A 23,756-nucleotide genomic window follows, 5' to 3' on the forward strand; every position below is an offset into this window, starting at 1 on the left:
CGCGTCCCGCGGAGCGGAGCCGGGCCCGCCATGAGCCGGCCGCCCGCGCTGCAGGCGCTGACCTGCGGGCCCTGGGAGATGCGGGAGCGCCTCGGCACCGGCGGTTTCGGCAACGTCATCCGCTGGCACAACAAGGTAGGCGGCGGCCGGGCCCGCGGCGCCCCGGCTCGGGGCCCGCGCTCAGCCCAACCCTTGCTCTGTCCACAGGAAACCGGCGAGCAGGTGGCCATCAAGCAGTGCCGGCAGGAGCTGAGCCCGCGCAACCGCGACCGCTGGGCGCTGGAAATACAGATCATGAAGAGGTGAGGCGGGGCGGCGGTGCTGCCGGGCCGAGCCCAGTGGCCGCTTGCGGCCCGGCGGGGCCGGGCGGAGGGGTCATTGCGCGGTGTCGCGTCAGTGGCCCGGGACGCGTGGCGGAGACGGCCCCGGAGCGCGGGTCCGACGGGTGCGCTGAGGGAAATGGTGGCAGAGGCTGTCGGCCGCCGGCCGCCGAGGGATCCCCTTCCGGGAGCTGCCCGGTCCGCTGCGATGGCAAGTGCGTGGAAGTTCACGCTTAAGAAAACTTCACGTTATGATGCATGAGACTCTTGGGTCTCACACTGCCGTCTTCGGCTCATCTGCCGTGCCCTCAGAGCTACAACAATGCTCCTACCGAGCCGCTCCTTTACCTGACTTAACGGCTGCGCTGGGGCAGTCCCTTGGGGTGTTGGGTTGACATTTTAGGATGTAGTGGTCTGATTGCAGTTTGGGTCTTTTCTGGATGGTGACGACAGACTGCCTTGCACTCCTTTGCAGGGCTTGTTGCTGTGCCTTCTAGACAGATCTGTCATGCACATGTGTTGAAGAAACACACTGTCTTGCAGGTGAAATGCCAGGAGTTGGAATGAGTCTAAATCCATGAAAGGTGCAAACCTTTAGAATTTGCTAGTTCAGTTTCTAAAAAGATTTGTGACCATGTGGGACTTAGAGGGATGACCATGAGCACGTGAAACTGCATAGCAGTTGCAGAACGTCATGCGTACTTGCCTAATTTTTGTTCTGCAGACTGAACCATCCCAATGTGGTGGCTGCCCGTGATGTCCCTGAAGGGATGCAGAAGCTCGCACCAAATGACTTGCCATTGTTGGCCATGGAGTACTGCCAAGGTGGAGACCTCCGCAAGGTGAGGTCCCTGGGGTGGTGGCCAAGGAATGGATCAGCTTCTTATCTGATCCTAGGTTTTCTATTGAAATTTTCCCTTAAAACCTTTGTTTTCATATCCCGATGCTTCCTGATTCTAGTCATGGCATCAACAGGTGTTGGTGGCTTGGTCCTTGATATTATGTTCAGCTTTTGAAGACTTAAGTGCTTTGTGAAACTCTTTGTATTTTTTTGGATGCAAGTGGCACTGTGAGGAGTTTGCACATAATGAGCCTTCATGTGGAAGGGATGTGCAACAGTATGTGAGTATGGCCAAGACCGTTGTAGGGTAGGTGCATCTGTAGGCTATACCCTTCTTGAAAGAGATTAACTCCTGTCTGTCATAGGAAGAAATAACACATGATAGTTCTAATCCTAAGGCTTTTCTAACCTTTGCTATAATCTGCCCATAGCTAAAGCACAGACCTTAGACCTCAGATTTGAGCTGATATTGTCAGGCACAGGGGAAATGGCAAAGTAGGATGGAACAAATAGAAGGATGAGAATGGGATGACACTGACTTCTTTCACCTGCTCCTTTATCCTCCCATGCAATTAAACCAAGGCACGAAGCTGTAATTGCTGCTACCGGAGGTCACAGTCCATAGAGTTTTGTGCACCTGGAGAATTTAATTGCTGTTGCTGAAACTTCTTGCATCCCTGAGAATTTGTGGGACTGTGAGCCTCACTCAGGATAGAGGAGGGAAAGACTACATTCTGTGTTGCTTACTTGCAGTACCTGAACCAGCTGGAGAATTGCTGTGGCTTGCGGGAAGAAGCTATTCTCATCTTGTTATCTGACATTGGTAAGTGGCAGCAGTACCGTCAGTTGTCTGAGCTATGGAAACCCTTTTAGTCCTGAATCCACTCTACAAGTATGCAGCAGTGACCTTAGTGACTCCATTTTAGACTGACCTTTTGTGATCTTGATCATCTACCAAAAGTCTTGGTAGCTGGGGAGGTCCTTGCCTACGGGAAGCTAGCCAGCATTACTGCAGTTTATAGGAAGGATGTGAGAGAGAACTCAGCTTATGTCCAGAGTTTTATGATGCTGACTTTACCTCTTGCACTTAGTGTTTCGTTGTATGTTTGATTGTACAAGGTTTGATGCAAAAGCCATGCTTATTACTAGAAAGAAATGAATCCTTACTGAGCTCATGCTAGGTAGCGTTAATTATGCTTTTACAACTGGCTTTCTCTGCGTCTCAGCTTCTGCTCTCAGATACCTTCATGAGAACAGGATCATCCACAGAGACTTGAAACCAGAGAACATTGTGCTGCAGCAAGGAGAGCAAAGGGTAAGCACAGACATGTAAGCTTAAGAGGAACACACATGTGCTTCATGCAGTTGCATGGTCCCTCCGCAAGAGCACTCAGCCCAGGATAACACCTGTCTCAGGTCACTGTGTCAGATGAATAGTATTCTGTGTGCAGCTGAGATGAGACATTGTGTTACACATCTGTTAACACATGACATTTTGACTTTCAACTATTAAGGAAAGAACCAGACTGTACTGATTGACCAAAGATTGGAAGGAGCTGAGTGTGCCGCGACACCTTCAAATTCATTGCAGTTTTAGGAATCTACAGTAGCCTCCCATTTCTGCTTCTGTCTCTCCGCTGGCACCTTTCCTGCGTAGCTTTGAAGAGCTGAACCTTTTCTTTCTGCTGTATGATGTGCTTTTAACAGGACTTCAGTCTAGTGTTCTTATTCTCTGTTGTGTGTTTCAGTTAATACACAAAATCATTGACCTTGGTTATGCTAAGGAGTTGGATCAGGGTAGCCTATGCACATCCTTTGTTGGGACTCTGCAGTACTTGGTAAGGAAGGAGTTCAGCTAGAAGAGCAGTTACTGCTTTCTGGTGGGATAGAATTAACCGTTACCAGGCTTTGGGCCGGGATTAAGTACTTGCATGGTATGGGGTGCATTTGTGGTGCTGAAGCTAGCAAAGCTGACTGGTTTTTTTTTGGCTGACACTGGGTTTTCTGCTAGCTACGCCTGTTATAAGTAAGCAGGAGTGCCAGCAACCTATGCTGCTCACTCCGAGAGGGTCTTAAAGCTCGTGAGAGGCAGCGTTCGGTAATGTCTTTAATCATTTGTACAAATGTTAATGAGATGTTAAGGGACAGAGAAAGCTAAGAGCTGAGTGGCTTTGTCTCATGTATGCAAACTGTATCAGGCTCCAGAGCTGCTGGAACAGCAGAAATATACGGTGACAGTGGATTACTGGAGCTTTGGCACGCTCGCCTTTGAGTGCATTACAGGCTTCCGACCGTTCCTACCCAACTGGCAGCCAGTGCAATGGTGAGTGAGCCGTGGCTCGGTGATGAATGGGCATGATGTGACTTTCCTGTTTACAGGAGGTAGAAGTGTGGTCCCTTGATTCTGAGGATAATACCCCTATGTTCCTTGCTCTTATGGAAACTGACGCCCTTTGCAGGAGTTTGACCTACCTGAGCAAGTTCAGCATTCCTGATACTTGCTCTATGGGATAAGGGTTGACTCCTGCTGGGCAGATAACAGAAACCAAAGTGGTGTCTGTATTATATCTGTCAAGGGTAGCTTTAAGAGCCTACTAACATGCAGGCTGGGAAAGGCAGGCAATTATTTCACCATTGTACTTGCTTACCTTAGGCATACAAAAGTGCGTCAGAAGGGTGAGCTGGATATTGTTGTTTCAGAAGACTTATCTGGAGAAGTCAAGTTTTCTAGCAGTTTGCCCTGCCCAAACAATCTAAACAGGTGAGTACTAGAAAGTGCTGTACTGAGATAAACCGATTCTTCTGCAAAAGGACCAAGTTTATATTATATGCCTTACTGTGTTAACCTGTGAATAAATTGAGTGCATGACACAGGCAGTACTTTTGTTGCTTGTCACACTTGTGTAGTTGTGAGTCTTGGTTTCTGCCTTCTAAATGCTGCATTTGTGATGGGGAGAGGTGGAGTGTTGGGGGGGGGGCAGGTTTTGTCAGTCCTCCCACACAGAACAGGCCATATGGTTACTGCAAATGCACTTTGACCTCTTCTTACCTCCTTCTGGTTTTTATTGCTAAGTGTTTTGTCTGGGAGGCTGGAGAAATGGCTGCAACTCATGTTAATGTGGCACCCACGTCAGAGAGGTACAGATCCTACATACGGACCCAATGGGTGTTTCAAAGCTTTGGATGACATTTTGAACTTGAAGGTAAGCAATGGTCTGTATTACCCTGGAAAGTTTTCCAGAGAGCAGTTGCCTGTAGCCTGTGAGAGGAGAGGCTTGAATCATAGACTTAGGAGGAAGAATGAGGCAGAAACTCATAGAACTGTCTCCTGACAGTGACAGGTGCTTTACTCTTGCTTCTTTGAGGACAAATACTCCCTGAGCTTGTTGGGAGTAGTGAATAGCTTCTGTGCATGCTTAGTTCCATATTCTGATAGAGGATGCTACAGCTGAAGCTGTTTAATTGCCATGTAGCCTCTCTTCCACTTGAGGGAGAGCAAGAACTTTGCCGTAATGTTAGGAAGTAGCTGCAAAGTGACTTCTTGAGTCTGCCAAGTGCTTTGAACAGTTTATTGGTGGGCATTGTCTCAGTCCCTCAAATCTCTGCTCTAACGTGACTGATGTGTCTTCAGCCTTTCTCAAGTCATGCTACTCTTCTTGTAGTTGCTTCATGTTTTGAACATGGTTACGGGAACTGTGCACACTTACCCTGTGACAGAGGAAGAGACTCTGCAGAGTGTGAAGGCCAGGATTCAGTCAGATACGGGAATTCCAGAACAGGACCAGGAGCTACTGCAGGAAGCAGGACTTGAATTGTTTTCTCAGAAGCTGGTCACGAAACATACAGCTGATAGCAAGGTGAGTCTGGATACTCCCTTTCTTGCTTTTGAGTGAATCGGCAGGCACTGCTCTCACTTTGGGATCACAGCACTCCCTGCTGTTGTGGCATACTTTCGTCATGGTAACTACACAGACCTAACAGCTGTTGCAGCATAGGCACCCTATTGCCTTTGGTGTTCTGTGTTTGGCCGAGGAGGACTGTTCTGTTTACGGTGTTACCAAGGTTTGCTTTTCCTGAGAAAACCTAGTTGGGTCTTTTTTTTCTGCAGGTGAATGATACTGCAGCTGCAGACACAGACCTTCTCTTCCTCTTTGATAACAGGAAAGTTTCCTATGAAGCTCAGGTGGCCTTGCGTCCTCATCCAGAAAGTGTTGACTGCATCCGTAAGGACTTTGTCTGGCATGAATGTGAAGTCGTGGTGCGGGGAGGGGGGTTGGTGGGCTCTGTGTTGAGAGGGGTGTCCATGTTCTGTGGTCACATCACATGCAAAGACTAGAGGGAGCTTTTGCATATTGGGACTGAGGAAGCAGTAAAATGGACTGTCATTCATTCAATTTATCAGAATAACTGAAAAAAGGAAGTGTTTGGTTTTGATATACTGGGGAAACTGCACAGGGGTTATCCAGCTCTAGGCTTTGCAGGCGGTAACATGCCCCTCAAAGGAGTAATGTTGGTCTGTTTTGTGATAACACTACTTTCACGCTTCATGCTGAACTGTACATTTCCCTTTCCCTTGCCTCCTCTGTTTTCAGTTCAGGATCCAAAGAAGAATCTCCACTTTTTCCAGTTGCGGAAAGTGTGGGGTCAGATCTGGCACACAATCCGGATGCTGAAAGAGGACTGTAACCGGCTTCAGCTGGGGCAGCGAGCAGCCATGTACGGTGGCAGTTTCTCTTGAATACTTATCTCTGTCTTTGTGCTCTGGTGAAAGGGAAGATGGAAATGGGACCCTGTTGGAATGGGGAAGCCCATGATTGGAGCTGTAAGCAATTAGTGAAAAGCTGAGAGTTAGCCTTTTGGCACAAGTGCATTTATCCTCACTGCTATCTCAAGTATCTGCTTTGGATGTAAGTGGAAGCCTGGTGGATTTTTAGTTTCAGAGGCTAATAGGACCTTCTTGTCCATGCAGGATGAATCTGTTGCGTTACAACAGTACCCTCTCGAAGATGAAGAATTCTATGGCTTCTCTTTCTCAGCAGCTGAAAGCAAAGCTGGACTTCTTTAAAACAAGCATCCAAATCGATCTGGAAAAGTATAAAGAGCAGATTGAATTTGGAATTAGTGAGTATAGCATCTGGCAAACAGATCTTTTCATGCCTCTTATCCTCACAAAAACACCTACCTCTTTCTCTGTGAACCTGAGAAAGCCAATCACTGTTCTTTGATTTCTGTAGCTTCTGAGAAGCTGCTGTTTGCCTGGAAAGAGATGGAGCAAGCAGTGGAACTTTGTGGGCGGGTATGTTTCTAAATGCAACTGCTTATCATAAAGAAAAAGAGGCTTGTTTCTATTATCTCCCCCCCACCCTTTTTCTTCATTGTCCCTGCCTTAAATGGAAACTCCTTGTGTCTGGACTGATTCCATATTTCACATTGCCTTGGTTTGCGTGGCACCATTTTTGTCCATTACTAGTACTACGTGAAGCTCACTCTGTTGCAAGGCTTAGGGGAAAAAGGGAGATCTTGGGGAAACCCTAAAAATGTCTTGGAAGTGGTTTTATCCAAGAGCACCAACCTAATTTCCTTGAATTGAAATGACTTGTATTCTCATTTGTCTTTGGCCGAGGCTGCTGTTTGCATCTTGCTGGTGTGTTTAGAAATGTGAATGAGAAAGGAAGAACCAATGTGAGTGGTAGTGTCTCTAAGTACGAGACTGTTCCATGGCTTATGTTCTACCCTGCTTTCAGGAGGATGATGTGGACCAGTTAGTGAAGAGGATGATGGCCCTGCAGACAGACATTGTGGACCTACAGAGAAGCCCACTAGGTCGTAAACAAGGAGGAACACTGGAGGATTTGTGAGTTGAACTACCTTGAGCTTCAGATGCAGGAGTGTTTCTAGCTAAGGTTACTCACTACAGGACAATGAAAGGGCCATTTCTTCCACCCAAATTATGGGGGACTGGGAGGACTTTAACACTAAAGATGGTTTTTGACTCATCTGTCATTGGTCTGAAATGGCAGACAGGTGTAGAAAAGATTTGAGTTCTCAAACTATTTGTCCTTAATTTTGGTTCTTTGGAAATCCTTTGTTTTTTCCTGCCTTCTTCTTCTAGAGAAGAACAAGCCAGAGAGCTGTACCGAAGACTGAGAGAGAAGCCAAGAGGTAAAAGACACTTTAGCTCAGGGTCAGCTTGCTTTGTGTGGATAGTAACTTTGAAGATGTAGTAACATCTACAAACAAACAGTCCAGAATACTACTATTTTTTTGTAGTATTGAGAAAACTATCTGCCTTCTAGGCCTGCCCAGACACTAGCAGCACACGGACTCTCCTGGACTTGCCTTTTTTTTGGAGAGGGGAGTCGGAGAGTCGGTTTCACACTAGGCCAGCCTTCCTTTCTTGGTGCTTTGTAAGCTGTTCTTGAAACACCTCTGGAGCTCTTCTCAGAGCAGGCTGTTGCTACAAGCTTATGCTGCTGCTTCTGTGTAGGAAGGATAAAAGACATGGCTGTTCCTTTGATACAGTCCCAACTCTCCTTTTCAAGTTCTTTAAATTTTGAAGAAGGTGGCTAAAATTCAGTGTCATTCATCCCACTCAAACTTGCATATCCTGAACTTTGGATGTTACAGGATTGAAGCAGCAGTGGAAACAAGCCACTAAGACTCTTTTCACTCTGTCCTATAAACTTACCTTTCTGTGTAATGCTGACTCTCATTTCAGATCAGAGGACAAGCGGTGACAGCCAGGAAATAGTACGACTGCTCCTACAGGCAATCCAGACCTTTGAAAAAAAAGTTCGAGTCATTTATGCTCAGCTCAGGTGAGCTTTGTAGATTTTATTCAGAGTTGAGAGAAGGCATTTTCTCTTCCAGCAAGAGAAGGTTCAAAACTCAATGCATACAGCTAAGGAGATCTTGCCGTATTACAGGAAATAAGTAACTTCAGAAATGTTCTCCTACTGCAGTGGCCCATGTGTGATCTGATTAGTTTTTACTTTTTTTATAGTAAAACTGTAGTTTGCAAACAGAAGGCATTGGAATTGTTCCCCAGAGTGGAGAAAGTGATGAATCTGATGAGTGAAGATGAGGAAACAGTTGTTAGGCTTCAGGAGAAACGACAGAAAGAACTGTGGAACTTGCTAAAAATTGCTTGTGTAAGTAAAATAAAAACTCCACTTTAACCTGAAAATATGGTTTGTAGCACAGGTTCCTGAAATAATAGTAAATCAAATATGCCCTATGGTCCTTTTCTTTATTTTGAATTAGTATTAAAGCCAAGTTCCAGGTTGTCTCGTATTCCTGGCTGCTGAAAACTAGTGGAAATAATTGCACTCTGAATATTCTGTGTTTTCTTCAGAGTAAAGTACGTGGTCCTGTTACTGGCAGCCCAGAGAGCATGAACACATCACGTCTTGGTAGCTCGGGTCAGCTGCTGCTGCAGGTCCCTTCTGGAACGTATAATTTATCGAACTCTGTAAGAAAAAGGTGAGGCAAAGTCTGGAGTTCTTCAGCTGCTACCGCCAGCACTACAAAGCTGGGCTTCCTGCTTTAGGAAATAACAGCACACAGGCTTTCTCATATTTTACACTTTGCATTCAGCTTGCATTGTCAGCAGTCTTGGTTTACTTAGTAGTTAGACTTCCTGGGTGGAGCTTGCAGATCTTCCTTATGAAAAATGGAGAATCATGTACAGCTTCACTTCCCCCTGCAATAATAAAGGTGGTTTTTTGGTTTTCTTCCTTTAATCTGAGATGGTTGGGCTCACATGGAAGTACACTGCCAACAAGAACTGCTGAAGCATTATCATGTAAGGTCATAGTAGCTGAGCTGTATCTTTGAGGAGACTGCTGTAACCAAGCATGTGTAGTTCTGGCTTGCTTAAATGAACTGGGTCACCACTTGGAATGAGAGACCTTGGTCTGCTTATTTGCATGTTGCCCCATCCTTAAGTTTATAGGCTGTTCTCAGCTTTTTCTCTAGCAACAGTGGTTCCACGTAATAAGAACCCAGTCCCATCTTGGAATACATTTCCTTTCCCCTGTCCAGTGAATCAGGGGCTGCCACCAACTTTTCAAGTTGCAGCATGAATTACAAGCCTATGACCTGACTGACTTCAGTGTTCTGCAGCATATCTGCCAGAAATATTTCTTAATGAGAGAGGCAGCATCTCTTTAAACTGCCATAGAAAATAATAGTGTAATAATTGTCCCTTTCAGTGAGGAGCTACTGCTGGAATCCCGGAAACTTTGTAGCCAACTAGAAAACGTGATGCATGACACAATGAAGGATCAAGAGCAGAGTTTCTTGGTAATGTATTCATTCTTCTATAAATGGACTGGGGAAGTGCATGGCTTCAGAGTTCTGCTTGTGTAACTTTGCTACCATTAACACAGCTGATTGAAATCTGCAATTTACTCTTGGACAAGGGGAGAGTGGGAGTTGCAGAGATAGGAAGCACCTGCTCCCCCATAATCTGCTGACTGACTGATTCTGCTTGCCAAGACTGGGAGCCACATGCTGGGGACTTGTGCTGAACAGTAAAGGATGGGGCAAAGCACTTGGCCATTGTACAAAAATACTGCAGAACTGTATGCAAAGTTGGGATGATCGGGTGGCAGTACAGCGGTGGGCAGGGATGCTTATGATGCAGAATATTAAAAAGAGTGTAAAATACTAGAGAATGCAAGTAACTTGAAGGTTTCCTTGGCAGCAGTCACATGGCTCATCATGAAGTGATATTGACCAACTTGTTCACTGTAAATTTTTTAAAAACTCTTAACATGCTTCCACTTTATTCTAGAGAAAGCTCAACTATAAGCTAGTGTTGAACTTCATTTATTCTTTAGGCTCTAGACTGGAGCTGGCTGCAGCTTCAGGTAGAAGAAACAAACAGTCCAGAACAAACCCAGATGTAAAATCACTTCGGTTGCCTCTGAAGCCATGCTACTTTGGGAAGCCAACTGTGAAAAGCTGCTGCCTCTGAGAAGGGAGTACCAACTGCCTCCTTCTACTGTCACCTACTGCTTATGTGATACATATGGCCTAGCTTTTAGAATCCACTTCTCACTTTTTTCACAAAGATACAGCAGGGAATGCCTGTTCTAACTGCTTGGAAAACGTTCTTAACTGTGCCTTAAGACAGCAGATACTCTCTGTCCTGATGTATCTTCCCTTGGGCATCACCCTGTGGCTATTTCACTGCATTTTAGGCTTTCTAATGAACAATGGACAACAACGTGTACCCAGTCACTGGCAGATGTCACCTTCCTAATGAACTGTGAACGTAATTTCTTTGCTGATTTGCACTTTTTTTCTTTAAGTGTAATGGTTGTTATTACCCAATACTTGTTTCCTATATGGGAACGAAATTATCTAAAACATGTAAACTTTTGGTTTGCTCTTTTGGATGCCCTCGATAACATTGTAATGGAAAAAGCTGCTTTCACTGTGCAGATCTCTAAAACATGAGAGGTGTAAGGATGTTATCCTAGAAACCACATAGAAGGTACAGGTATCTTGAGTGTACAGCTATCTTGTAACAAAGCATTTGCAGATTATCTATTAACCGTGCTTAAAGCTTCATGAAAAGAAAAAAAAAAAAAAACAAACAACAACCCACCAGCTTGATGGAACTTTGGTGAGAGTCAAGACACGCCAACCTTACATTCTGACTGTGACCAATTTATTTCATTCTGCTGCAACCCCAAATTTCCACTACAGCACAGAGATCTCCTTTTATAAAAGGCTGTGAAGTATAGGACATGCAAAATGCAATACAATAATGGGGAGAGGTTGGATTTTCTTCTGGTTTTTTTGGAACAGATCTAAAATACAGGTAACTGAAATGTGGCACAAACATCACAACTTCCATGCACACCTTCAAGTGTCTTTCTTTGTTGTGCTGGCACTCTCTGGACTTCAGCATCGGGTTAAAGTCATTCTTGGGAAGAGTGGAAAGTTCACACTTCTTCAAATTTCAGAGTAGTATTAAGGCTGAAATGCACTGGGTACACTTTTCCTTCATCTTCCAGAGCACCACCAGTTGTTTTACTTAAAGCTGTGTTAAGCTTCCAGTTCAAATCCCAGACCAATTTTGTGACCTCCAGCACTGAAATTCTTGCCGTCAATCAAGCCTGAGAGGGTCAGCTTTACACCTACAAAAGCAAGTAATGAGAACCATCATACACTGAGATCCCTGTACAGTGCTCTCCCTCAGGTACTTGACCTCACTAAATGTGGCTTAGTTGCTACAGGAACTTGTGTACATACACATCCTTTACTTCTCTGAGTCTGTGTAAAGACTTCTCCTAGCTCCTTTGTTCATCTCTTCTGTTCTTTGTACTATTTGCTGCTACTAGTGAGAATTACGTACCAGGTCGGAGGGCATGAGTGTAACCAATTCCAATGAGGCTGGCATTGTTCACTTTAGCCTACAAGAAAAAAAAAAAATCACAGTATTTATACACTGTTTAAGTATTCATACAGAAGTGTCCCAGTGCCCTGAGAAGGTGGCTTATGCATTAATGCTCTTCAGCTATTTGTAGACCAACCTCAATTAGAAGCATGTTCCAATCTTTTCTCAGGAGTTTCCAGTTTAAGCAAACGGTGGTCCAATTCTGCCTACACAAAATGCCACGCTGTTCTTCACTGCCCCCTCTATTATGTCTCTATATCCTTTAAAGAGCTACTTACTACAGTCCCTCAGAGCCTGTCTTGTTCACATCACTCAGGAGTGATTTTTTCTTCTAATGAGCAATAAATGGATATGCAATCCCCTTCTTGCATTACTAAGTTTTGAGCTCTTTACAGTAGTATTTCTCAACTTTAATTTTGGTTCAATGGTCCTGGAACTAATTGTTGTTTTGAAACATAAATGCTCACTACTTCAGTTCTTAGTATTAAAACACACACACATCAGCTAACAGTCAAGGGTTAACTTACTGTTAGGAGAAGGCTGTAAGCTCAGCTGAACCTCCACCATTGTAACTATAACATGGTTTCACGTTATGGATTTAAGAATTAAAAGGACACTGCACCCTCTCATTACCTTTTAAAATACATTTTGCAGCACACTAGCACACTATTCCAAGCACACTAGTTGGACTATTTCCCTATGGACAAAATGGTATTTTAGATTTTTTTCCCCCCGTAATTTCACAAGTGTGATGTGTGAGGTCCAAATCTAAATCTGAACCACAACAGAAGCCACAGTTTGCCATCTACCGTACTTCCTCAGTAACTAGTTAAAGCAACTGCTTCATAACACAAATTTTCAGTATTTAGGAGAGCTTGAAATACTCATTTCTGTAACAAAATTCTTACCACAATGGAAGTCTTCTCATCCAGTTGGTACTTTCCAGCAATACCAAAACGTGTGTTGTTACTGCCAGCAGTCCATGCAAGATTGACTGATGTCTCAACCTTATTATTAACCTTCTGATAAATAGACCCACCAAACTCAGTGCCATCATTCCTGTTTGTAATAGATGCAAGTATGTCAAGCCTTGCCTTGTTCAGTAACTCTTTAGATTAACCCATCCCCACAGTCATTTGATCATTATCTCCTAAAATGAAGCAAGAGATCCAATACTTCCCTGAACCCAGGCTCACTACTTCGAAGCTGGAGCTGGCAGACTCCTGCTTATATTCTTTTTTACACAAAACATGTTTTGCTTGCAGAATGGAAGAAGACTCTGCAATGGCCAGAGACCTACAGTTTGAGGTTCTGACAAAAAAACCAAAAACAACAAACCCCACCCAGATAACCTGGTTGCTTATCTCAAGTAAGCCAGTGTGCAGTAACACATAAAGGAGACTTCAGTAAAAATACAGGAGACTTCAATTATGGGAATGAGAAGACTGAAAACAACGTTGTTGCATTACAGTTGTTTAAATACACCATCTTCAAAGCATCTCAGAACATCTGAATGCCAAGACTAGAGCTACACAGTGATGACAGCTGGAGACAAACACAATGCAACACATGCCTCTCTCCTTCACCTTGGGCATTTCTGGGGGGAGAAACCTTCTGTCTGATGGAGAGAGGGAGAAGGTACAGTAGTTTAATTGAAGGCTCTTTTGTCTAGTGCCCTAACAGAAGTTAAAGCTCACAGCTTTTAATTACAAATTAACATAAAGTGCCTTTACATCACCATCTTAGATATACAAACCCCAAAATCACTCTGAAACAATGTATCAAGACAGCCAAGACTTGGGAAGTTACCCCTGTTTTAGTTGTACTGAAAATGAAAACACTGAATATAAATTAATTTGAAACAAATCAGCATCCCCTTCCATTTACTCACCTTTGACCTAAGGCCATTACTGGTAACTACTCCTACAGTTTTTGCTCCTCTGATGATGTTTTTCTAGGCTCAGGTAATACTTACACATTAGTGTGCAGCTGGAAGTCTCCTGCCTTATATCCTAAGGCAAAGTTATTTTGTGAAAGCTTCGACTTGGCTGTATCAAAAGCCATCTGGTAGCCAGCAAGCCAGCCTTCATAGCCCAACACTGCCCAGCCATAAATGGTTGGTCCAGAGAGATCAATGTCTATGTTGCAGCCTAGATGTACATATTCTCTTTTGTAGGAGGTCTTCAACTTTCCGCTCTTCTTCCTGCAGAGAGAAACAAGCAGTTTTATCTGCAGTAGTATACAAGTATATAATGTATGTAGTTTTATTCCAATATATATTCCTTTAAGGCCAGTTAATGAAACTACTGTAATTCCTACTCAAAACTTAACTGCTTGATGAAGAGGGCAAGGAATAAGGATAATGGTGTTACATATATTCACATGGTGCCACTCTTCCCCCTACCACCTCAAACTCCTTACAATCCTCAAGAAGCAAAAAAACCCAAAATCGTTTCTCCTTAATGCTATAAAACCCATCTGGTTTCAATTTTTTTTCCCCACAAGCGTCATGTGTTAGGGCATCATCAGTTTCTTTCATGAGCATCCATAACCCTGCAGCAACACCTGTCTTTCAATGATTTTTTTGTCTGTTTGGTTCTCCCCACTGTTCCTTCCTTTGCACAGTGCTTGCTTTCCTTTCTTCACTGCTGGGTACCAGTCTGCTCTACTGAAAACGGATTTCTTCATCCTCCAAACATCATCCACTTAGTCAGCCTTTCTCTGTCCCTCTTGTGATACCTCTTCCTTCTCTCCAGTGCATGTCTCTGTTGATTTTGATACCAATTCAAACACAATTGACAAAAGTTTACCACCTCTTTAATTCTCTCCCCAACCTCCTTTCTCTTCCACTCAAGAGACAGCAGTGTGCCTGTTACTCACACTTAGGCCTGGGGTCTCATTTTTGACTTAGCTTCTAATTCCTCATATCCAAGCAGTATTTCAAACTCAAGATTCTTCTGACAGGCTCTCCCCAACAATAAATAAATACCAGTCATTATTTGCAAAGCCAGTCGCAAGCTTTGTGCATTATTCAGACATAAACACCCCTCCTTTGCTCTACTACTTACTGAAATTAAGCACAAATTGAGAAAGACAGCTAAGTGCTATTCCACTGCCCATTCTACCTCCTCATTCAACTGTGCACAGACATCTGGTCAAAAGCATTAGCAAAAAAAAAAAAAAAATTGGTTTACTGAGTTGACAGCATTAGGACTGTCAACAGCATGAAGACCTAGTTGTTTAAGGGGAGAGTTAGAGATCTGGTACCTACTGCAAAACAGTAAATTTGCCACTGGCCAAAAAGCTGAAGAATGCTTTCTAGCAGACCTTGTCCTTCCAAGTTCAGTATTATCCACTGCCTGCAGAAGATGCTACTGACTGCAGAATCTTCTCCAATAAATGCTGAGCATTTACACAATGAGCAGAATAAGTATTTTTAGAAGTTATGGAAAATTCTAGCATTCCTTAGATAAAGGCAATAGAAAATGTTTACCCTGTGTTTGGTACAAATGTACTGTCAAGAGCAACCTTCAATCCTTCAGCCAACTGCAAAGAAAAACAGACATCTGCTCAAAAATCGGTTGAAACATAATTTGTTGTATTCCACTACTAGAACTCTGCTTTCTGTCTAAAGAGAAAACAAAATACGACCCCAATGTCTCCCTCATGATTTTCAACAAAATCTGAAGATGCTGCATGATGAAGCATTAAAATAGAACTTTTTCTTCCCACAACGAAGCCCTTTAACAGCACAGACTTGGTGGGTATGCTTTTACATACAGGAAGATGACACATCTAGTGCTGACAACAAGAAATTATTCACAGAATAATGACAGAAAGAAAACTACTCAGTTCATGTTTGCTTATTCTTTATAGTTCCAACAACCCATACAGTAGCTCAAAAATTTCTCTCATAATCTACAGATACTCTGTTAAGACACAGTACTTCTTCACAGGCCAAGGTGTATAACTATCTCATTTTCCCCCACCTTTGTTATGAGCTAGACAGCATTTTCCATTTTAAAGCACGGGTAAAAGTACAAACATGAATGGCCATACGTGGCAGACAGCACTACAGAATTTTTACTATCTTTGGCATCATTACCTTGTACTCGAGGCATTCAGTGAAAGGCACAAACCTATTAACGTCCAGAAGAACCGTGTTTTGAGAGTGCTGTATGCTAGCAGTCCTTTGTGTAAGGAGCGCCAAGCTGCAAACACTCATCTTTCTCTTCAACCTTACAAAATATATTAAATCTCAAGGCAGCCAAACTTAAGTCCTTATACATTAAAGCACTTAAAATTATGAGACCTGTCTTTGGTTTCCCTGCATGACTGCAGCAGTGACAGTTCTACATGGTTAGGTTCATTCAAACAGCTAGGTAATTCCACACACCTGTAACTGCAGTAACTGTACCCCCAAATCATTACCTAGCAGCACATGGCTCTGAGAATGCCAGCACCCCCCACTCCCAGCCTGCATGTTCTGCAAATATATATAACTTCTTTTAGTACTCCAGATTCTTTTGTGCAATTTTCATTCTCCAATGTTTTCTGTTCAACTCAACACTTTCTCATACCAGTTGCAGGAACATTTCCAAAGTATCTATTTGGTCTTACCTGATCCTCCACAGAAACTTCTGTTCCCAATGTGTTATCTGTGTTCCACTTCTGAGTGAATGTAAGTCCGTAGTCTTTGACCTTATATTTGGTCTCTAGACTGCCTGAAGCCTTGCCTGTGTCCGTGTTGGAAGAACCAGTTGCAGTGAATTCCTGTCAAGAGCATAGTATCACAGAATCACAAAACAATCTCGAGTTGGAAGGGACCCAGAAGGATCATCGAGTCCAATTCTTATGTGAATGGCCCATACGGAGATCGAACCTGCGACCCTGGCGTTATTAGCACCGTGCTCTGATCGACTGAGCTAATCACAGGGTCATGAGTTTCAGCAGCCTTTATATTTAATTACACTGTTTTACCACTTGTCAAGTGCCAGCACTCACACCCTTAGGCCTTTTGACATCCCATTCCCTCAAAATCATCGTCCTCCTCTTCACTATCCCCGCCTAAAACAATTTCTTTTGCGTCACAAAGTGCTACACCTTCTGGCATCTTGGTTCTGAATATTTCTTTTATTGAGGTGTACTGATAGAGCCTTGGAACTTGCCTAGGTTGGAAAAAGCCCTATTACACAAAGACCTGACACCTTCATTTACTTTTTGCCATGGCGGTTTGATTACTTGCTCCCCCCAACCTTAACTTTACCGCACTTTTCCCCCAGCTTATTTGTCAAAAAATCCTTTTTCTGACTTCTTTTTTTTTTTTTTTTTTGCCAAAGTGGCAGTTATTTCAACATTCCACAGTTTGCTCTGTACCCTCACGTGAATCCATACCCAGATATAAAAAGATACTTGCTTGGGATACAAAACTGTACATATTCCTGGATTTTTCTTCACAATCTCTTCTAATTCCCTTTATCATCTTACTAGTACTGTCCCAACTGTGGATGAAGAAGCACCTGCTGCAGTCCTGGAAATCTGCTCCCCCTTAGGAAAAGCAATCCTACATTCAAGTTACACTGTTAGATGAACAGCAAAAAGAAGAAAAAAAGAGTTTTTTCTCACATTTCTCCAAACATTTTGTGTGTTTCTTCATTGTAATTATTTTTTTGCCCATGTTTCAGCAGTGAAAATGTTTTTTGGAGAACTGATGCTTTTCACACCGACTACTGCACCCTAACATTATGGTTCCCCCTACCATTTATGCTACTGTCATTTAGACTCTTCATATACTGTGGTGATGACTTTAGTACCATCCCCGACAACTTCTCTTTCATTACATCAGCCAGTAACTCCACTTCAGAAGCTAAGTCACCCTTCATAAGGCACCTTCAAATTGTAGACCTTTCCTCCTTTACAGTATCAGAAAGTAACCTGACCCCCACTGCACCCTGACATCTCTCTGTCAGGCTGGTCCTTCACTGAGTAGTGTAAAGGAACCAACCACTTTGAATTTTGTATAACATGTATTCTATAACATGCTATTCGGCCAGTCCTCCGCACATCAGAGCTTCCCGTTATTTAGTGGACTTGAAGTCTCGATATACATCTCTCCTGGAATAGCTCAAGAGGTCCGCTCAGTGTTTCATGCATGGCTGAGTATTAAGCAGCGAATAGGCATATAGCCACAAGAGTAAGCTCAAGGTATATGAGTTAGGTTTTAAGAAGCATCTGAGAACTGCTCTCATTTGTTATCCTCATCTCCCAAATATTTCCCTTGAAGAACGACAAATAATCTGTCACTACATTTCCAAGTTATGTCTCTCTTGAAGTTTCAACATTGAAAGATACAGTGCTTAAGAAACGGCAGGATCCATTGCCAACATATCCAAGCTTTGGAACCCTGACTTTTGAGATCCTTCTCATTCCAGGTTTGTATTCCTGGATGTTGTGTACATTACTTTCACAATTCTGGACTTTGCAATGCATGCAAGGATACAAAGACTGTCTTTAAATGGCTGTGAAGTGCTAGGGAGCCAGGTCACATTCCTTACACACAGGTTGGGGCGGTGAGGGACACTGCTGGCTTGGGGGGCAGACTTGCTTAAGCTAATGCACTCCTGCAACAGCACAGCAGTTATAATAACACATCTAGCCAGATAACAAAAACACGTGACAGAAGCCAGGATGCGTTAAGACTACCCTTTAAGACATAATTGCTATACAGCATTCTAACGTCAGGTTCCACAAATTCAGCGTAAAGACATCTCAAACCTGCGTCAGAACTCAGAAGTAACTTTCTTCTAATCTTAGAGCAGGTAACTGACTAAAAAAGCTTGGTTTCTTTCTCAGATCAAGCAAAGGAGGGATTGTAAACACTTGTCTCAAAGGCAGAGGAAATAGAACACCCTGCATTGTCCCATGATCAAAAGCCAAAGCATTCTGTCAGGCATCAAGGACTCAATCTGCTTCTGGAAGCAGAAGCCACAGAGTCAGAAGTCTGCTGCCAATCAGTCTTTATCTGTGCAAACCGGAACATCTCACCAAACCATCATTTCATGAATTTTTTGTAGCTGAAAAATCAAACTCCTTCTGGTTCCGTGTCACATGCCAGTCTGCACCAGCAGTTAAGCTTAGCTTCTCATTGTCCTTCTAGCTGATGGTGCCCGGCATCTACAGGAATGCCATGCACTTAGTAGGCAAAACCACTTGCAATCTATGAAACAATTATAGTCACTAGACACTATCATTGTGGTTTTCTAAGTCTACAGGTATCACTGTTGTTTTCTAAGTCCACAGGAAAAACACCCAAATGTTTTTGTTGTAACAATCAGAGGTACTATTTGTATCCATGTATGAATTAGATCTCACGCTTTGTTCCTAACTTCATCCCCAAAACTCTTATTTTGTTGTATCAGAATCCTCATCAGAAACACTAACAAGCTCAAATCCTGAAGCAACAGACAACTGTACCAATACCATATCGATCTTGTTTTCCCTCTCGCTGTTTTTACAGTGTTCTTGTTGTGGATTGTTGGACAAAGATTGCAAATGGCTTTACATACATGGATCATACAGCAGATTTAGAGCTATGGAAACAGTCAAATTGCACAGCGTGAATAATAACACGACTACAAACAATTTAACAGTTACAAATGACAGTATGCAGCACAGAAAGCCTTGTCAGACAAAGCAATAAAGAGCCAACGTGTCAAAACAGTCACTACTCTTACCAACTGGATAAACATCCAATGAAAATTGCATGGAAAAGAAAAAGCCCATTTTAGAACTTAATACAGTTGTTCCATCACAATCAGGAGACGGCATCATTAACTATTAGCATATTATTTGAGAATTGAAACTTCCAGCCAGGAAATTTTCCAGCCAGGAAAACTGCCTATCAACGAGATGTCAGTAAGCGGAGGCAGCCACAGTATGGAGACCACACAGTTCCTCTTGCCCACACATTCCTGGTGCACAATGCAAGTAATCATCAAAAGCTCAATTGAGACAGAATACAGTAATACAGAAGTAAGAATTTACACCATTTGCATGATAAGAATGCAAGAAAAGGAGGGAGCTAAGGCAAATATGGCTATGAAGTAGGCTGAAAAGCAGCTCATCTTACCAATCAGAAGAGCATTGAGTAGTAACACGTGGAGAACGCGGAGTCAGCGTAAGAAAAATATTATCTAGTAAACGGTATATGCCTGTGGTTAAAGGTCAACATTAGGATACCCATTCCTGGTTTTGCCAACCCTCCTGTGAAATTGTGAGGAAGCTCCAATTCTCCATCGTTAAAATGGGGACCACAGAGTATTCTTGTTACTTGGAATGTTAAAGCTTAGTTAAAATCTCAAATTCTACGTACTGGGTACCACAGAAGGACTGTTTTCAGTTTTAATTAGGTCTTGAATTTTAAGCACAGTGGAAATGAGTGAGAATGCAGTTAAGTTAAACTCTGGTGCTTATTTGCCCCTTGACCTTGTGGATAGAAGTCCCTCTGGACTAAAAATCCTACAAAAACCAGTAACAGCAGGGAAATTCAGTTGCATTCGTAAGTAGAAATGAGAGCTACGTAAGGTGAAGAAACTCACTTTGGGATGCGTCAATGGGAACAGGGAGGAGAGTAACAACAAGATGCGTGAAAATTCTTGCACACCACAGGAAAAGACTGCTACATCAGGTACGTACTATTGTAGAAATAGTTCGGTCAGCTATGAGTTTTAAAATGAGAAATGAAAGAGAGAAGCAACACCTGCCAGCAAGTTAATACTTGTTACCAGTTCAGGAATTTGTTCTTCCATTGCCATGCTGGTGATGTTGAAAGGCCCCAGTACTTACCACCCCACTGGAAGACTTGGTCTTCAACTCTAACTTGACCATTCCAAATCCTGAAAATGAAACAGCACACAGCGCCTGTTTCACTGCAACATACAAACAAGGCTTACTTCCAAGATACCCAGAGTAGGCCAGGTAGGGTACACCGACCTGAAACAGCCTGTTTTCATGTTTAAACAGTTGTTGATCATACCGATGGTTATGAGGATTATGAGAAGAATGGCTGAAAGAATTGTGACAACCCAGAGTAAGTGGCCTCATAATCTATTAGTCATAATAGACACCACTCATCAAGTATCTCCACCTTTTATAGCTACCTGCAGTCTGGGACCCATCAATACAAGTTAACCTTCTCTTCTGATTTACTTAGTTTACATTTGTATTTCTGATTGCAAGGCGGGAAACTTGTCTTTTCCTCTACTCCAAAAACTGTATGTTTCAACTTACTTCAATCAGTGCCATATACAGAGGTACTATTGCTTTCTTCCTTCTCTGTCTGCTCTGAATCTAGGGAAATACCTTGCGCAAAGTAGAAAAGCTTGAAGTAACTGACACAAAAGCAGGAAACTTGAGTTGATTTTTAGCAAAGCCTGAACTCCAGGGTGGGAGTGCATTTTAGTTTTATGTAGCATGTGGATTCGGGATACAAATGAAATCTTTATTACACACAAAATCAGATTTTAAAAAATCAACACTTTCTAGTACTGTTTCCAGAAAAGGGAGAAATGCAAATACCGTGAAAATATTTGCACTCCAGCTTTAACAACAGGCTTAAAGATCACTCTGCCTCAGGAACCTGTTCATTGCCACACATGGTTCCCCTATGGCAATCTACATCAGTATCTCTGATTTCATGACTAAATAGAAAAATCAGAAGGTAAAAAAAGGGTGCAGCATTTTTCAGGGACTGTTCTGGAGTGCATCTTAGGGTCAAACTTGTAACCTTCCCCTCAAAGGGAAGTCTTTGCCACTGCAGTACTTTCATAACACATATCCAAAGTTCAGAATCAAAAGGGGCTAGATGCTCCAGAGGCCTCTGCTGATTTTCTGCCATAAGATGTTAGGGAATCTCTGAGGTACTCATGTTCTTACTGGCATTTTCAAGATGCCTGAGGAAAAAACGTGAAAGGTGATCAAACCATCATCACCGTCTTACTTACCATATCCCTTGTTGAATACATCCCTGGCAGACTTTCCCAAGTCACTGTACGATGGTGGGACAGCCATTGGATCTGAAACATACGGGAAGCTGTAAGAATTTTAGCTGTAACAGCATAAAATCTAAACTATATCCAAAGCATTTATAAATGTCTATGAATACATCACCAACACAGAACTATCAGATCTTTGAAGAATGTTCATCAAAGTCATCCTTGCATCATTGTTGCTTTGTCAAAAACAAGCTTCGATTCAAGGACGTTACGAAAGCCAACCCATTATTTAGAATCACTGAACCCCAGGTATTACATTCAACTACATATGCTGGCCTCACAGTCTTACATTGCAAAAAGAACTCACGGGAGCCTCACTGCTGTTCTGATAACGAGGAAACATCGCTTTTGTGACAGGACCCATTCTGAAAGGGACCCCACGTGGCAAACGACATCAGCACTTAACAAGCCCAAAGGAAAACCGGTCTCACTTCCATCTGCACTTGTGACTTCACAGAAAGCTTCTTCAGAGATGTGAAAAATATAAAACAGATCTCGGTACACTGTCCAGTAGCCATCAGTGAGTATTTTTGCACTGCACCCACAGAGCAACAAAAACTAAATTTGCTAATATGGGTACATTTCCTAATGCTGTTACCGCTACATTGGAGGACAAAGCTCAAAAGGACGGGCATTTAATATTGCAGCTTAGATGATACATTTTGTTAGTTACCACAATTTAGGGATTTTGCATCAGAAAGTCCACAGTAAAGAAGTAGGAAAACTCTTTCCCAGTGGAAAATTAGCCTTCCTCTTCTAAAATAAGTTTGCATAAATGCAAAGGCACACCTGCTCCGGAAGAGAAAAGCTACCAAAGATGCTCCTTTCATTTGATTTTAAGGGCAGTTCTTTGCCATTCCTACTGCTGATGCATTTGGTCATATTCCTCTCTGCAACACCCAGCACCAGAAATCCCTGATCCCCCATTTGTTTATACCAAAAGACTGAAAGAGTAATCTATAAAGCAATGATGCGAGCAAAACACGTGGAAGTCCTAAAGTTATCACTTGTCTTCCACCATTTTAGTTGCGTACCTATGTACTCGCTTTCCCTGTCGCAAATGCAGCACTACTGTCCTGCTTTCAGACAGCTAGCCCTTCCTAAAATGAACCACTTGGGCAATTTACATCGCACAGTATACAAACACTCTTTGTTCAGTGACTTAATAACTAACCTGCACTATCTATCTATCAGTACACAGGCTCGATGATCCTTGTGGGTCCCTTCCAATGCAGGATATTCTACGCTTCTATACGTACCTGTGGGTTTAGAGGCTCTAGAGCCCGTGGAAACATTACAGAACACTCCATAATCGTGGATTTGTAGCTGACCCTCCCCCTCCCCGCCCTCGCACAAGAAATAACAATAACCGTGAGGCCGGTTTCACATTTCCCGACGGACGCGGCGGGGCCTTGCCCATGACCGGCCTCACGCACCTTTGGCGGCAGAGCCGGGGCGGCGGCGGCTGCGCGGGCCCGGGAGCGCGAGCGCCGCCCCCGCCGCGGCACTGCCCGCGTTACGCAACGGGTAACGGAGCGGGCGCGCTCCGGCGCCTCTTCCTCTCCCCGGCTAAATGCCAGCGCCGTGGGAACACTCGGTCGCAGCCGCCCCACCACTTCGTCCCTCCGGCCGAGAAACCGGAGCGGCTGGCAAGACCCCCGGCCGCCCGGTCTCAAGAGACAGAGCCGGCCCGCGTCCCGGGGCTGCCCTTTCGGCAGCCCGTGGACCTGAGGGCGAGGAACTGCCGCCGGAGCCAGCGGTCGGCGCCCCCTCGGGCCACTGGCCCAGCCCCGCCGCGGCAAGGTGACTCCGGGGACGCCCGCCTCGGCCGCGCTGAGGCCCGAAGGACACCACCGGGCTCCGGCCGGACAGCGCGGCGGGACCCGGCCCGCCGCGGCCCCAGTCCCCTGCGCGCCCCGGCCCCGGCGCTACCTGCCGCCCGCGCTGCCTCCGCTCCGGCTCTCGGCGCCCTCACGTGCGCATGCGCGCCGCCAGCGCTGCGCACGCGCTCCGGCCCCGCCCCGCCCGCTCCGGCCCCGCGCGATCAAGGCACGGCGGCGGCGCGGGAGCGCGCCCGGGAGCGCGCCTCGGCCTCCTGCCGGTGCGACGAAAGGCGGCCCTGCAGCCGGAGC

General features: G+C 44.1%; 2 protein-coding genes across 4 annotated transcripts; one reads left to right on the forward strand and one right to left on the reverse strand.

Moving 5' to 3' along the window:
• Nucleotides 1-30: 30 nt before the first annotated feature.
• Nucleotides 31-10,536, forward strand: IKBKB (inhibitor of nuclear factor kappa B kinase subunit beta). Its single transcript, XM_069035547.1, has 21 exons — nt 31-135; nt 208-302; nt 1,045-1,162; nt 1,915-1,984; nt 2,388-2,476; nt 2,910-2,999; nt 3,360-3,484; nt 3,815-3,922; nt 4,235-4,364; nt 4,824-5,018; nt 5,270-5,384; nt 5,754-5,877; nt 6,131-6,282; nt 6,396-6,457; nt 6,906-7,015; nt 7,274-7,323; nt 7,880-7,979; nt 8,165-8,312; nt 8,516-8,643; nt 9,375-9,465; nt 10,005-10,536. The coding sequence occupies exons 1-21, from the start codon at nt 31-33 to the stop codon at nt 10,071-10,073; spliced, it is 2,274 nt and encodes a 757-aa protein (XP_068891648.1). The 3' UTR covers nt 10,074-10,536.
• A 282-nt stretch (nt 10,537-10,818) lies between these two features.
• Nucleotides 10,819-23,654, reverse strand: VDAC3 (voltage dependent anion channel 3). 3 transcript variants are annotated; one of them, XM_069035550.1, is made up of 9 exons: nt 23,557-23,654; nt 21,574-21,645; nt 20,417-20,466; nt 16,193-16,345; nt 15,066-15,118; nt 13,548-13,775; nt 12,481-12,631; nt 11,531-11,588; nt 10,819-11,312 (listed from the first exon to the last, which is right to left on the reverse strand). In XM_069035550.1, the coding sequence occupies exons 2-9, from the start codon at nt 21,638-21,640 to the stop codon at nt 11,221-11,223; spliced, it is 852 nt and encodes a 283-aa protein (XP_068891651.1). In that variant the 5' UTR covers nt 21,641-21,645; nt 23,557-23,654; the 3' UTR covers nt 10,819-11,220. The 3 variants fall into 3 exon arrangements, with proteins under 3 accessions (XP_068891651.1, XP_068891650.1, XP_068891649.1); XM_069035549.1 differs by lacking the exon at nt 20,417-20,466 and having other exon boundaries at nt 23,557-23,638; XM_069035548.1 differs by lacking the exons at nt 20,417-20,466; nt 21,574-21,645; nt 23,557-23,654 and adding an exon at nt 16,989-20,393.
• Nucleotides 23,655-23,756: the final 102 nt, after the last annotated feature.

Source organism: Aphelocoma coerulescens, chromosome 22 (assembly GCF_041296385.1).
Source record: "Aphelocoma coerulescens isolate FSJ_1873_10779 chromosome 22, UR_Acoe_1.0, whole genome shotgun sequence".
Lineage (NCBI taxonomy): Eukaryota > Metazoa > Chordata > Aves > Passeriformes > Corvidae > Aphelocoma > Aphelocoma coerulescens.

Bases quoted from the DNA above. Each gene is read 5' to 3' on its own strand.
- VDAC3 (XM_069035550.1), bottom strand. From the start codon at position 21,640: ATGGCTGTCCCACCATCGTACAGTGACTTGGGAAAGTCTGCCAGGGAT. The intron at 20,467-21,573 runs GTAAGTAAGACG...TTTCATTTTCAG, and splicing joins TGTATTCAACAAGGGATATG to GATTTGGAATGGTCAAGTTA. The intron at 15,119-16,192 runs GTAAGACCAAAT...TTTTCTTTGCAG, and splicing joins AAGTTTCTGTGGAGGATCAG to TTGGCTGAAGGATTGAAGGT.
- IKBKB (XM_069035547.1), top strand. From the start codon at position 31: ATGAGCCGGCCGCCCGCGCTGCAGGCGCTGACCTGCGGGCCCTGGGAG. The intron at 1,163-1,914 runs GTGAGGTCCCTG...GCTTACTTGCAG, and splicing joins AAGGTGGAGACCTCCGCAAG to TACCTGAACCAGCTGGAGAA. The intron at 4,365-4,823 runs GTAAGCAATGGT...CTCTTCTTGTAG, and splicing joins ATGACATTTTGAACTTGAAG to TTGCTTCATGTTTTGAACAT.